The following is a 15,489-nucleotide window of genomic DNA, read 5'->3' as shown; positions in this document are numbered from 1 at the left end:
CGAAACACTCATGCGCGTACAGAAATCTAAAAAGAAAAATTTCAGTAAGAGCCAACAGGAAAGATTCTGAATGTCAAAGTGTCTCTGTGCAGACTGCATTTTGACATAAAAAGAGTAAGATTTTTTGGCACATTCCCCCACAAGGGGAAGAGAGAGAGAAAGAGAGAGAGAAAGAAAGAATATATATACGCAAACTACTCCTTCCACCAACTACCCACTGCCCCATCCTGCTGCTCATCTAGTTTGAGGGTCCAAGGAGAGATACTGTGTCATCCCCCCACCCCACCCCCACAGTCAATGGCTTCCAAAAGATGTGGTGTCTGATGGCACGATCAGTATTTCTGCTCGCATAGCCCTGTTTGTCCGTCCTACCAGCCATTCCTCATATCCCAGCCTGTCTTGAGATGATGGGAGTGGAGGGAACACATCTTCCCAAACAAAGTTGATGCTCTTATTTATTTAATTACAGATTCTTCTTGCTTCCTGGCCCTGCTGGCAGCTGGAGCCCGATTGTGATGGTACCTGCTTTCCACTTACTTCAACGAATCCCTAGAATGCTGGGTCTGTCTGAAGTAGTCCACCACGGGCATTGACAGAGGTCCGCTTGAACCTCCCAGCAGGCACAATGGCCCTACATTCTTATCCTGTGTCTGCTGGCTGGGGCCCTCTTCCGACCCTCAGGAAAGGGCGCGATAACAAGTTTTACTTATCGGTGGCTTTGTGGTCTCCCAGAGTGGGAGAGATTTGTCCCCATCTCCTCCCCAGCTCTCAGATACTTCCTCTCAACTGTATGGACTGATGTTGGCTCCAGAAAGTTCAGAGGAGTTCAGAGTATATGGTACGAGTCCCTGGGTGGAGGAGGAAGAGTCTACCACCCAAGGGACGGAAACCCATTAAGACCCCATCTCAGCCCCTGTCAGGACTCTGCTCCCAGCTCCTGCTATTCAAGAACAAAGTAGGGCGAGGCATCTCTGCTGTCCCTTCTGAGCTCGTAAAGTGAATCCTGCCTTGGGAAGGAAGTGGATGGCTCATGTGTTTTGAAACTCAGGGGGAAGAATAGGTGGGGTCCTTGGACTATAAATGGACACTTGTTTTTCTCAGAGGACCTCATGGCTCTCAGATGATTAATAACTATGTAGTTCAAGTGGTGGGCATGCTAACCATGAGACATCTTCTAGAAAGAACAATGAAGTATACAAGATGCTTGGCCTTGAGATGCTATTACCAAGGGCTTTGATGATGTCACTGGGCCAAAGAGAAAATAGAGGACCCCAAGTCAGGCCCGATAGTGAAGTCTCACTATACCAGATGAGCTTGAACTCAGAGATCTACCCACCTCTGCCTCTGCTGAGGTCACAAACATGCATAGCCACACTCAGCCAGTACTGGAGAGTGAGTCTAGTGCTTCATTTGTGCTAGGCAATCACTATACCACTGAGGTATATTACCAGTTCATTTCTGAGCTTTTATTTTGAGATGGGACTTTACTAACTAATGCAAGCTGGCCTTGAACTTGCTATGCTTGAGTGGCTACATTAAGATGCTTTTACCATTAGCCCTGGATACTTTGCTTGTTTTCTTATTTAAAGAGTCCTTGCCCCAGTTGGGCATGGTGGCACACACCTTTGATCCTAGCAGGTAAATCTCTGAGTTCAAGGCCAGTCTGGTCTACAAAGTGAATACCAGGCCAGCTAAGGCTACATAGTGAGCAACCTTGTCTCAAAAAAACCATTATAACAACAATAATGAAAGTAAATAAATACTCTCTCTTCCTGAGACTATGAACTCCATGAGCTCAAGGATGGACCTCCATTGGATATGTTTGTGTTTGAGGTGCTGGGAATAGAACCCAGTGCCTCTCACAAGTGTTAAGTACTCTACCACTGAGTTACATCTCTAGGCTCACCTCTGTGTTCTTTTTTTTTTTTTTTTTTTTTTGGAAGGTTCTACATTTTATTACTGGACAAACTACTCCCCCAACTTAAAACACGACTAAGTCTTCAGGTTAAAATGTTGGAACTCCAGGTGGTAGGATTGCTTGATGACCCACAATTCTGTATAAACTCTGTCTTGCCATTGTGTGAATCCTTACAGACCCAGCTTTGTTCTCCTCCAGTGTCTTCTCTTGGAGTTGTACCTTATTTTGTTACCAGTTTTCATCCGAATCCACTGAGGAATAGGACGATTTTGCTTTTGTTTCTTGGCCAGGAATCGCTTGATCCTGAAAGTCTTGTGAGAAGACATGGTGAGAAGCCAAGTCAGGAGCCCACCGCACGATGGAGGAGGAAAGGAGAAGAGCTGTGTTCTTTTTTTATTTCTTCCTTCTTTACTTATTTTTTTTGAAAGAGGGTTTCATATAGCCCAGGCTGGCCTCAAACTCAAGGTGTGTGTGTGTGTGTGTGTGTGTGTGTGTGTGTGTGTGTGTGTATCCTTATATATTTCCAAGGATAATCTTGAACTTCTGATCCTCCTGCCTCAACCTCCCAGTACCAGGATTACAGACATGTACCATCATACCCTGATTACATGGAGCTGGGGACCAAACCCAGGACCTCATGCAAACTAGGCAAGCACTCTACCAAGGGAGCCACATCCTCAGTGCCCACTCCCCAGATTTTTGCCACGTGCCATAGGCTTAGCACAGAAGAGAAAGTGGGTTTAGTGTCAGTCAACAATGCAAGGCTGGAGATGGAGCTCAGAGGGGCAGCCTGTGCTCAGCTGGAGCCAGGCCGGTTGCTCTAGGGCTACATAGTGGGTTTTGGGGCTAGCCTGGGCTACATGAAACCCTAACTGAAAAAAAAATTGCAATGGTAAGAGGGCACAATGGATTCAGGTTGAATAGACTGTCTACCCTGTCCACAGTTTCCACACACAGGTACCACCAGGCCCAAGCCGCAATTATTTGAAAAAAAAAAACAAAAAAACAAAAAACTGTCATACTGAACACAATATACTTACTTGAACAATTGACCCTTAAACAATATTTGTTCCCCTTATATATACATTTGCATGTATTTTGCATGTCATTATAGAGAGATAACAACATATATGGGAGGATGTGTGCAGACTGTATATGAATATGCCATTCTGTGAAAGGGGCACGAGCATCTGCAGATAGGTGTCTGAGGAGGTCCTGGAATGAGTCTGTCACAGAGATAAGGGTGTGATTGTATTGTGTCACTACAATGATGTTAGGTGCAGATGCCTAGTTGGTCCTTGGCCTTGGAGGTCCTACCCAGAATAGAACATTTGTGTTGATCTGTTTGTTTTGAGATAGGGTCTCACTATGTAGCCCTATCACAGAGATCTCCCTTCCTCTTCCTCTGGCCCCCTAAACATCACCATATTTACACTTATAAAACGGGTCCCTTAAAAGCTAGAAAGATGATTATGGGATGTCTCAGTTAGGGTTTCTATCGCTGTGAAGAGACACCAATGTTTCCTTGTAAAGGAAACATTTAATTGGGGCTGGCTTACAGTTCAGAGTTTTAGTCCATTATCACCATGATGGGAAGCATGGCAACATGCAGGCAGACATGGTGCTGGAGAGGGAGCTGAGAGTTCTACATTAAAATTGTCGGACAACAGGAAGAGAGAGACATTGGGCCTGGCTTGAGCATCTGAAACCCCAAAACTCAATACCAGTGAAGCACTTCCTCCAACACAGCCATAGCTACTCCAACAAGGCCATGCCTCCTAATACCACTCCCTAAGCATTCAAATATGAGTCTATGGGGGCCTTTCTTACTCAAACCGCCACAAGGGTTAACATCATTGCTGCTGTTAGGGAGACCTGTGTTCTGTTCCCAGCACCAACATTGCAGCTTACAACCATCTGTAATTCCGAGGGCTGGAGAGATGGCTCAGTGGTTAAGAGCACTGACTGCTCTTCCAGAGGTCCTGAGTTCAATTCCCAGCAACCACATGGTGGCTCACAACCACTTGCAATTAGATCTGGTGCCCTCTTCTGGCCTGCAAGGACACATGCAGGCAGAACACTATATACATAATAAATAAATAAACTTAAAAAAAAAAAAAAAAAACATCTGTAATTCCAGTTCCAGGGGATCCAATGTTCTCTTCTGACCTCTTCGGTCTTCAGACACACATGTGGTGCATGGACAAAATATTTATACATGGTGCCACAGGTTGATAATCCCAACACTTAGAAGGCAGAGGCAGGAGGAGCTTTGGGTTTTGGACAAGCCTGATCTACACAGTGAGACTTTATCTCAGAAACATCCTGTTAGAATTCCTAGCCACTCCCGAGCTACATGATCTCACGTGCACTGTCCAGTAGCCAGACAAGATGCTTAGTCATCCCAGGGCCTTATGTCCTACATAATCCATGCACTGCGTGATCACATAATTTGCGAGCAGCATGATCATGCAATCTATGTGCATGTGTGGTATAGCTATGTGAGTCCATATGCACATATGTGAGGGGAACCTATAAGAGTGGGTTCCCCTTATTCCTCCCCTCTCTTCCTATATAATCATTCCATAGGCCTATGCATCCCCTTTCTATTCCCTTCCCTTATAGTAGGTTTCATTGTGCCTCATGGCTTCTCTGAAATGGTAAACAGCACCGCTTAATAACTAAGAGTATGCCACTTAATAAGTAACACATCCCCCACCGAAAAAAAAAACCCAAAGATGTCAGAGGAAACCCAGAGGACCATGGAACCTTAGGAAATGAGGATGGAAATACATTTCAAGGACATATGGGACCAATGGAGGATAGAAGGACCCTAGAAAGTGACCTTGTGACCTTGAGCAGTTTGGGCATGGTGCCATCTTCATGGCAGGGATGTGGGGCTATGAGTCTCATCCTTAGCCTCTTAATGTCTCTCTTGTACTAGATTTGTTTTTATTGATGCTATAATGGTGACTTCTCAACTTTTAGTGGAAAGGGGGTATTGTTACGTATTTACTCTGAAAAAGTAATTGATGGGAACCCTGAGTCATCTGGCCAGATCATTACACATCTACATACTGCCAGCAGACTCATGGACCACTGCAGAGGACCAGGGCTCTGAGAAGCAGATCCCAGGTAAGCCTTCTGATAACCCCAAATTCAGGACTGGATTTCACTGACTGTTCTATTCAAAGTGGAGGGGATTGGTTGTATCTTCCCATTGCTTGTTTTGTGCATGTGTGTTTGTAGGTGCATGTGGAGGTCCAAGGTCAATCTTGGGTGTAAATCTTCAGTGGTTTCACTGTTTTGTTTACTTTTGAGGGAGAGTCTCTCACTGGCTTGTCTTTGAGCCAGAATCTCTCACTGGCTTGTCTTTGAGGCAGGGTCTCTCACTGGCTTGTCTTTGAGGCAGGGTCTCTCACTGGCTTGTCTTTGAGGCAGGGCCTCTTACTGGTTTGAAACTCCAGGGTAGGTTAGACTGACTGACTAGTAAGCTCCAGGGATTCACCTGTCTCTGTCTCCCCAGTGCTAGGGTTACAAATGCCTGGCACTAGACCCAGATATTTTAAGTAGATTCTGGGGCTCAAACTCAAGTCTCCAGGCTTACAAGGCACCTACTTTCCTGAGGGAACCATTTACCCTAATTATTGTAGGTTCTTCTCTTCTCTTCTCTTTTCCTCTCTCCTCTCTCTCTCTCTCTCTCTCTCTCTCTCTCTCTCTCTCTCTCTCTCCTCCTTCTCCTCCTCCCCCTCCTCCTCTTCCTTTTGTTCCTTTCCTTTTCTATTTTTTTTTCTTTTAGACAGAATCTTCCATGTAGCCTAGACTGGCCTCCAACTCACAGTTCTCCTGTGCTGCCTCCCTTGTGCTAGAATTTGGGGCATGTGCCCCCATGCCTGGATACTTTTCATTTTTTTCACTCCTAAAGACGACTTCTAAGTCCTGTGGGCTGGTGAGATGGCTCAGTAGTTAGAGATGCTTACCACCAAGGCTGACAACCTGAGTTAATCTCCAGGACCCACATGGTGAAAGGGAGGAACTAACTCTTGCGAATTGTCCTCTGACCTCCATAAGCCTGTCATACTATGTGCACATATATACACCGTGCATGTACAAATAAATAAATGTAATAAAAATCACTTAAAATGATATTACATGAGTAGCTTGTATGCATTAATAATAGTTACAAATGGTTCCACGTGTGCCCAAACTTTTGACTTTGTCATCTACAGAGTTCACACTTGAGAACTACACCACATCAAGTTATAAAAAAACAAAAACAAAAAACCAAGCATGGGGCTAGGGAGAAGACTCAGGGATTAAAGCATTTGTCACTCAAGTCTGAGGATCAGAATTCAGAACCCCAGCACCCATGTAAAAGCCAGGCGGCTGTGGTAGCTGCCTACAATCCCAGCATTCAGAAGGCAGAGACAAGAGATCCACAGGCAAGAACTGGTGAGTGCTGGCCTCATGAGAGACTCTGTCTGCCTCAATAGATAAAATGGAGAGTGATCAAGGAACAAACTCATCTTCAAATTTGGGTTTGTACGTACATATAGGCACACATACACACATGTGAGCCTACACACATGCAAACATGTTTACACACAGACACACACAAGCAAACTCTCTTACACTCTCTATTCAGTTTATCATCTTATATTGGGGCACACTCACATCTGTCCTTGGCCACTGTGTACTACAAGGCAGAGACACACCTATCTTTGGAGTCCCGTGTAGCACTTTTAATTTTCATTTTGTGTGTGTATGTGAGAGAGAGAGACAGAGACAGACAGACAGAGACAGACAGAAGGGGTGGGGAATGAATATCACAAAAGATAACTTTTGGGAATGAGTTCTTGTTTTCCAAGTTCTTTGAGGCAGAGTCTCTCTCATTTCTGCTTGCTGGGCTGTGTACAGAAGGATAGCTGGCCCAAGATCTTCCAAATGAATCTCTCCCGTTTCTGCCTCCCATTTAATCCCAGGAGTGCTGGGATTACAGATGCGGGTTCCTGCAGTTGGCTTTTTGCCTTGGTTAAGGGACCCCAACTGAGGTCATCAGCTAGTGCTTTTTCACTTCCCCAAGAAACCAGAATGCTCTGTCCCTGCAGTTCCTCCCTCCCAATCTCTGATTCAGCAGGTCTGGGTGGAGCCCAAGGCAGAACCCTTGAACTCCCCAGGTGAATCTGAGGGGAACTAGGATCAAGAATGCCTCACACATCTCCTCCCGCTTCCTCCTCCTCTTCTCTTTTTAAGACCGAGTGTCACATTGCCTGGGCTGACCTTGAACTCCCGATCCTCCTGATTCCATGACCTCAGTACTGGGACTCCGTGCCCAGCTTGGTAATGGCAGTAATAGATGGAGGGTGTGCGTGCACCTGTCTGAAAGCCATCATCCCTTTAGGTTTGTGCTCTGGTGGCCTTCCCTGCTCCCCCCCCCCCAAAAAAAAATGCTGAGCTCTCTGGCCTGGAAACGGCTCTGCTGGCAAACCTAGCCCTCCTGTCCTTCTATGTCCTTATCTCTGCCATGAACAAGCCTGCCAACTAGGAGTGACGGTCATAAAAAAACGTGGACACCAAGTGTGTACACTTTGGGGCTCCAGGCCCAGTTTGCTGTCCTCAGATGTCACCAGCATGATGCTTTTTGAACAAGGTCTATAAAATCTGAATTCATGGACTGACCATTGTTCTTGTGTCCATGGGGGCCCCAACCTTGCTTCCCCACAGCCTGCTGACCAGGAAAGAAATGAGGTGGAGGGCAAGGGGGGTGGGTGGCCAGACTGTTTCTGGGTGGCATGTGACCATTTTCAGCAGACAGAGATTCAGGCCCACAACTATGACAACAACAGCTTGCATTGGACTCCCTGGACACCAATCCCGAGGCTCTGGGCTCTATCCATGACGCCTCCCTACACCCCTGTAAAGCAAAGATGGTTTTATTAATTTTCCCCCCAGTGTTGAAGATTAAACCCAGGAGGTTTTTTCAGGCCTGGTGAGCATTCTGCCCCTGAGTTACACCCCAACTTGGGCAGTCTTGTTTCAAGAGAAGAGAATTGAAGGCTTTAGAGAGTTTAAGTGCTTTCCAGGGTCACACAAATCAAAAGCAAACTGGGGGTGAAAGACCCCAGTGTCTGACTCCAAGGCATAAATAACACCAGCTCTGGGGAAGCAGAGGGGAGGGGAGAGAGCTCTGGGCTAGCCTGGGCTACATAGGGAGACTGTGACTTCCACAAGGCAAGACCAAACAAAAACCTGAGCCCCTCCCCCAGTTTTCCTCTCTTTTGCTGAGAAATCACAGAAGGCTTTTTTTCAGATCCCCGTCTTAGTGTAGATCTGCTTAGTTTTAATCTCGGCATCCACACGCGCCCGTTGTCGCTTTGGTGTTTTGCATGTCAGGCGTGTTTTCGAAGAGCAGACACATGAGGGGCTGAGTGAACCCCCTGGATGGGGTTTGTGGAAGCACAAAGGTTAATGACCTACAACACAAATGGGCTGGCTGGAGTCCGGCCTGCCTGTCTGCCCCTGGGGGCTTTGTTCTTGCCTCCTCTGCTTAGCTACCAAGACCTTGTTCTGTGGGGACAAAACAAACAGGGGCTGTCAGGACCGAATTGGTCTCTTCAGCCACACAATGAGAAGTGGGAGTGGAAACAATTACTCCCGACACAGCCCCGAGGTTTACCTAAATTATCTGGGTAATTGCCTCCATTTTCAGCTTGGATTTGGGCTCTGAAAATCCCGGAGCTTCAAAATGATAAATAATGAGGTTCTCATTGAGGCCAAAGTCGAGAGGGAGCCAGGGGCACCGAGGGACCGAGGGGCAGGCTGGGGGAACTTGTGATGAGGTCATGCTTGGATGGGAAGGCTTGGATGATTCATGGAGCGTTCTAGCCTTGGTTTCCCTGGGTTGGTCCTCAAAGGGATGGCTGTTATTTGGAACAGGGGAGGGGAGAGGAGAGAAAGAAGGGGGGGAGGAGATGAAAGTATCAGGGAGGAGAGGGGAGGAGAGACGGAGACAGGAAGGAATGGAGAGGATGAAGGAAGGAGGAGAGAGGGATGGAGAAGGAGCTCTGAAGAAGTCAGCAAAAGCTCTTTGTGTGCTCTGACGTTGGGTAGGGTGAATTATAAACTTCAGAAAGGAATAAACACGACCTCCTGAATCCTCCACTCAGCCTAAGGAAAAGTGCTCGCTCTGTTCGTGCACACACACACACACACACACATCACATACACATACACACAAACATACACACACACATCACATACATATACACACACAAATACACACATCGCACACACATACACACACACACACACACACACACACACACACTCACACAAGGAACCTCAGCCTTTGTCTCCCTGCTTTAGGCTAAACTAAGCACCTCCCTTCACTTTTCTTCCATTTTCCACACTCTCTTATTAACCTTTGGCTGTGTTGTTATAAACAGGGTACAGTATACAAATATATGGGCATTGTCCCATTTTATTTAAACTTGTTTGAGGAGTTCTAAAATGTGTATTGTCCATTTAAAAAATTTCCCCCTGGTGGTGCATGCCTTTAATCTCTGAATTTAGGAAGCAGAGAGAGGAGGATCTCTGTGAGTTTGAGGCTAGCGTGGTCTACACAGGGAGCCCAGGACTACAAAGAGAGACTCTGACTTTTTTTTTTTTTTTTTTTTTTGGTTTTTCGAGACAGGGTTTCTCTGTGTAGCTTTGCACCTTTCCTGGAACTCACTTGGTAGCCCAGGCTGGCCTCGAACTCACAGAGATCCGCCAGCCTCTGCCTCCCGAGTGCTGGGATTAAAGGCGTGCGCCACCACCGCCCGGCCGACTCTGCCTTACAAAGGCAAAACAAAATTAATATCCCCCATACATTGGGAAAAGTAAAGCTAAGGGTTCAGATTCATACCAGTAGCCCTTGTGCTTAGATAGAGGCCAGCTGGGCAGCAGAGAGAGAGAGAGAGAGAGAGAGAGAGAGAGAGAGAGAGAGAGAGAGAGAGAGAGAGAGAGAAAGAGAGAGAGATACAGTCTCCAAAATTAAAACTGCTAGGGTACAGTTTTAACTTGATCTACGGTCCCTGAATAAAAACAAAACAGTAAGAGAAGGACTGGGGACTCAGTCAGTAGAGTGCTTGCCTAGCCCTGGCCTACACAAAGCCCTGGGTTCCATCCCCAGCGTCACATAAAAACAGGGTGTGGGAGCAAATGCCTGTCACCCTAGCTCTCAAGACATGGAAGCAGGAAGATCAAGAGTTCAAGGTCATCCCCAGGTACATACCAAATCTGAGGCTGGCCTCAACTATGGGAGACCTTGCCTTTAAACCAACCAAGCAACCAACCAACTATAACCTTCTTTATCACATGTGAATGCAAGTGGTGGGTACCCTTGGCCTGTAGGTCATGCTCTGTCCATCCTGTCAGTTCCTCCTTGTGCCCACAGGGAGGACAGCAGAGCGTGCTAGAGGGACATGTGGAGACATTTCAAATGACCTGATGGTTTGAAGCAAGAGATACATTGGGGACAGATGTGGAGGGCAGCCTTGCCCCATAGTATACACTCCTACAGGAAGCCATTACTGGTAGCACATCATGAGCAAGGCGTCTCAGCTCATTCCTGAGGTTCAGCAAGAGCATTCTGGATGGCACTGATGTCCCCAAGGGGAGGTGCTTGAGGGACACAGACTAAGGCAGTGGTTCTTAACCAGGCTGATGCTTCCAACATGGTTCACAGCAACATCTGGAGACATCTTAGCGTGTCTCCTGTGGCAAAGATACTTCTGGCATCTAGGGGGCAGACACCAGAGCTAAAGAGTGCTACCCCTCCCTGAATGCACTGACAGGGCAGCCCTGAACTCACAGAACCAGCCAGTTGACAATGTCACCAGTGCCCAAGTTTCGAAACCTATGCTGAGGGAGCATCATCATGGGGAGTTGGGAGAAGGAACGTGGCAATTTGGCCTGTATGGTTTGCTTTTGATGAATCAGATGAAGCCAGGTGGTGGTGGTGCACACCTTTAATCCCAGCACTCGGGAGGCAGAGGCAGGCGGATCTCTGTGAGTTCAAGGCCAGCCTGGTCTACAGAGCGAGATCCAGGACATGCACCAAAGCTACACAGAGAAACCCTGTCTCGAAAAACAAAAACAAAAACAAACACAAGAAAAAAGAATCAGGTGAGGAGCAGTTGGGAAAGAAGGGGAAGCCTGCCTGCCCAAAGATGCTGTGGAAGGCGACACTGTTCTATGACCACAGGACTTTTTGAAACATACCTTTGACTAGGGCTTTGGGATCAGTCCCACTGTTGGGTAACTGGTAGATGTGAGGTAAGGCGGATGGCGAACTTGGGGAACTCCAGAGACTAGGATTATGGAAGATGAAGTGTCGGGGATAATTAGGGCCATCCACAGGAACCTTGTGGTCCAAGGAAGGACCTAGAGATGATGATGAGGAAGCCACCTGCACATCACTCATACTACAAGACCCACATCCTCACACTGGCTCAGAAAATTCTCGGCCACCGAGTTGCATCCTGGACCTTGGGCTATTTTAATTAATTAATAAAACAATTAGCCAATCAATGAGTGAGTGTATTGTGCATGAGTATGAGCGCACAGAATGGCGTGCGGATGCAGCTCAGAGGACAGCTTCCGGGTTGGTGATCTCCTTCCACCTTCTTGAGACAAAGTCTCTTTCGCTCCAGCTGTTTCTGCTTAACTGAGGACCCCAGGCTGGTTGGACTGTGAGTTTCAGGTAGTTCCGTTTCCTACCCCCACACCCCACCTCCCCGTAGGAGTGCCGTGATTGCAGATACATGCTGCCTCACCCGGCTTTTAAAAACATGTCTTCTGGGGTCAAACTCAGGTTGCCGGGCTTGCTCAGCCGGTACTTCACACACTCCTCCACTTCATGGCCCAAGAGAAATTATGCAACTTACCGAAGGTACCGGGCACATGAATAAACCAGGACTCTGGTCCTCCACATTGTAGCTTTGTGCCTTGGCCCCGTGTTCCCCCCTTCCCTTGCTTTAGCTTTGAGGAATTGGGCATAGAATCCAGGGACCGGCTCATGCTAGGCTAGCCCTGTCTCATACACCTCCAACCTTCTCCTTTCCAGAGAATTGTTCCAGGCAGTCGAAAAACTCTTGCGCTTCTCTGATGCCACCAGCAGATGGCAGCAAAGGAGCGGCCTAGCGAAGCCCTGGGCCCCTGTCTGGCTCAGACTGGCTGCAGCTTGCTCTCTGGCTTTTTCCCAGGGGAGGAACCCAGAAACAGCGCAGGTAGAGTGAGGTTCTCGGGTCCTGTTTTGACCTGAAGGCGAATGCGCATGAAGAAATCGAGAAGCGCCGCCGGGAGACGCTCACTGCGATGCCAGCCATCTCTAACGTGATCCTGTTTAAGGACAGAGCAAAGGCCCTGTGCGCTCAGCTTCCAGGCAGGCAGACATCCATTCTTGCATGACATGCCTTCGAGAAAATCCTGGGGGCAGGCTTGGAGTGGACTAGAGGTTGGTGTGGAATTTGTCTTGAGGGGCTGGAATGGGGTGTCTGGTGGCAGGCTGGAGACTCTTAGGTCAAGCAGGCAGCTTCCTAGTTCACATTTCGCGGATGGTCTTGTTTGTAATAAGTCTTGTGGCTGAGCAAGTAGGGTTCACTGAGGCTGGGCTCACTTATGGGGTAGTAGAGGGGCCTCCCCAGTTGCCACTAATCATCAGAAGGAAATAAAGAAAAATGAACGATGGCCCCTTTGCTTCTTGATCCTTCCACCAGTGTCTAGGGTGTTTCAAGTAGGTTTGCTTGGACGAAAGCGGAAAAAAGACACAGGATGGGAGAAAGGTAGAAAAAATTCCCCAAGCCAATCTCCGCCTTCCAAATGAGAGGGGTCCCTGGACATGTGTAGACTGGACCCATGCACAGGTCTGGGGCAGGTGCCTGCTTAGTTTCTAGGCAACCAAGGTTGAAAGGAATGACATTTTATTGACAGGGGTCCTAGCTTTTTCTCTTTCTCATTACACAGATGATGCCCCCAGGCCCCAAAGTAACCTGCCCCCAACATGCACACAAGTATTCCCCCCCCAAAAAAAAACAATCCCAGTACACATCTCAGTGGCAAATGTTTTGGGGGTCCAGAACTCTGACACAAGAGGATTGAGATGTTGGGGTCCACCTGGGCTACGCAGGGCATGGCTGTCACAAGCAACATGATGCCCAACAGAAAATTTGAATTTCCCCGAGGACAAGAAAAGCAGAGGAAACTTGGCTCTACCCTAACCTTCTCACTGTGATTGGACAGAAGCCAAGTCCCTGCCCCCAGATGTGACCCCAATAGTACTCCCCCATCAAAAAGACCTCCCCTGCAGTTAGTTCCCTATGCCCTCCCTCCATCCTGGCATCTAGTAAAAAGTAATTTTGTTTTATGAAAAGTAGTTGCCTTTTATTGCCTGTGATCGCTCAGGGAGGGTGCCCCTCCCAACAGGAAATTAACCCAGAACTCATTGGGGGTGATAATGATGGCTCATAATCATTTGGCTGATAAGTTAATATAATTGATTAATCAACTAATTATACGGTGCCTGAATACACCCGGTCCCGCCAGCCTTAGCTTCAAAATAGGCAAGGGTGTGGGAGGGTGAGGAGAAGGAGGAGCAGAAAGTTAAATTCAACCTAGGCAAAACCAGGGCTGTAAGGGACTATCTCTCGAGTCTTCAAATATTCCCACACTCATCACTTATTGTCCCCGGAGCCGAGAGTGGGCTTTTCTTTAGACTCACACATCTCTGAGAATCTGAAATTCTAGTGTCCTTTTGAAAAGCTATGCACATCTGCAAAATACATTTTGTGTATGATTTCAGGGGATCCTTGACAGATTCCCCTAGAGAATGGCCAGAGCATTCAGCGCAGCTGGCCCTGGGGAGAATGGGATGGGATGGGATGGGCGGGTAGGGGGTTGTTTGTCCTGTGTAGTGGTGCCTGAGCTATTTGGATATGATACCCTGGTCATGGGCCTTCCAGACCTTCTCTCCCCAAGGCTCTCTGTCTGGGAGGCATCTAGAACTACTATGGGGATGAAGAATGCCTCTTCCGGGCACAAAGAGATTGAGATTAAAAAATAAAAAACAAAAAAAAAATGAATGTCCAAGATGCTGGTGCTGGGGGCTGAGGTAAATGGCAGCCTGCAAAGGTAACAGGAAGGAGGGTCCCTCTCAAGTGTCAGTTCAGTGCCCGAAGTGTCCTTGACAGTTGGGGACCTTGGAGAGGGCAGAAAAACTCTGATGTGAAAAGAACACAAGTCTAGGTTTGGCTCTGCGGGGGAGGGGGGGGGCGAAGGTGGGGGAACCAAACCAAACTACTGCTTTGGGGACCAGACAACTGGGCAATCCGAAACCAGAGCCCAGGTTGCTAGCAGAAAACCAAAGCGCTGGGGAATCGCATTTCTAAAGTGCCAGTACTGCACCCGGGGCAGCTGGGGGGTGGGGTGGGGTGAGGTGAGGGTGGAGTGGGTGTGGAAAGCAGGACCGAACTGTCAGTCAGTACCGGGTTCCAAGGACCCTTCCCAGTCCTCCTGTTTTCAAAATCTCCTGTTCCGGAAGCTAAACCGAAGCTGGGAAACCCAGGATAAAAAGTCCTCAGTCTGGGTGCCCGGCACCTTACGCTCAGAGCTCAGAGCTCAGGCTGTATTCCCCACCAGGCAAGCAGTTTGTTTACAAAGCTAGCCAGGCTGCAGAGGACCTGGACCTGGGTTCTTTGAGTGCGTGTGGCCTATGGTTTGCCCAGGGGCTGGTCCTCTGCCCAGGATCTCTGGCTTCTCAGCAGAACCCCGGCCTCCACTCCCTTTCCTCCGCTTCCAACTGGAGTCGCATAGTTGCAAATAGAAGACCTGAAAAACTGCCTAGCAGAGGTTTCTAGAAACCGAACAGGATGAACCAGCAGAGAATAGACACTGTCCTCTCCGAATCTCCCACCTGCAGCGTCCATCCAGCCCCTGGGCCTTTGCTCCTGGCTGGAGAGAATGATTGCAGACACTGGGGATTCCAGGGGAACTGGGGCTGGGAGCCTAGGACACACAGATTGTCACTGACCTGGCAGGAGAAGGAAGCCAGGTTGGTTGTTAGCGCTGCGCCTGCTCAGATAACCTCTCTAGTGTTTGGCTGAGGACGAATTAAGCGCGCGTGGGATTCCATCTACGTGGAATCGTAGGCCCTCACCCTAAAGTCTTCACCTGGAGGGAAGAAGTCGACATTCCAGATCAAAGCCGTGCTTTGACATCACACCACAGATTTACACCAACATTAACAATACTGCCCTCTGAAGAATGGAAGCGGCCAAGCCCAAACACACCCACGATTTCTCCGCATCCGGGAACCGCAGGTAGTGGTGACACCTGGAATTACCAATGACGGTTGCTTTGGTTGGTTGATGTTCGGGTTCCCTCCATCCACTGGAGCTCGGGTCAACGACTTAATCATTCGGCGATGTGTCTGCTTTGTGCCACGGGGTTGGAAATCAATCGAACGCACTTTACAGGGTTAATTGCGAGAGCGACTAAGGTCACTTGATGGGGTGCTTTCCTCAGAGTGCCAG

General features: G+C 48.2%; 1 protein-coding gene across 1 annotated transcript; it reads right to left on the bottom strand.

The window, feature by feature from the left end:
• Window positions 1-2,001: 2,001 nt before the first annotated feature.
• On the bottom strand, window positions 2,002-2,290 carry LOC131898489 (large ribosomal subunit protein eL39). Its single transcript, XM_059249686.1, has one exon. The coding sequence runs from the start codon at window positions 2,242-2,244 to the stop codon at window positions 2,089-2,091; it is 156 nt and encodes a 51-aa protein (XP_059105669.1). The 5' UTR covers window positions 2,245-2,290; the 3' UTR covers window positions 2,002-2,088.
• Window positions 2,291-15,489: the final 13,199 nt, after the last annotated feature.

The sequence above is a fragment of the Peromyscus eremicus genome, chromosome 23 (genome assembly GCF_949786415.1).
Source record: "Peromyscus eremicus chromosome 23, PerEre_H2_v1, whole genome shotgun sequence".
In the NCBI taxonomy this organism is placed as follows: domain Eukaryota; kingdom Metazoa; phylum Chordata; class Mammalia; order Rodentia; family Cricetidae; genus Peromyscus; species Peromyscus eremicus.
The sequence above is the reverse complement of the archived record's forward strand: the minus strand, read 5'-3'. Positions and strand labels throughout refer to the sequence as shown.

Coding starts and splice junctions, on each gene's coding strand:
- LOC131898489 (XM_059249686.1), bottom strand. CDS start 2,244: ATGTCTTCTCACAAGACTTTCAGGATCAAGCGATTCCTGGCCAAGAAA.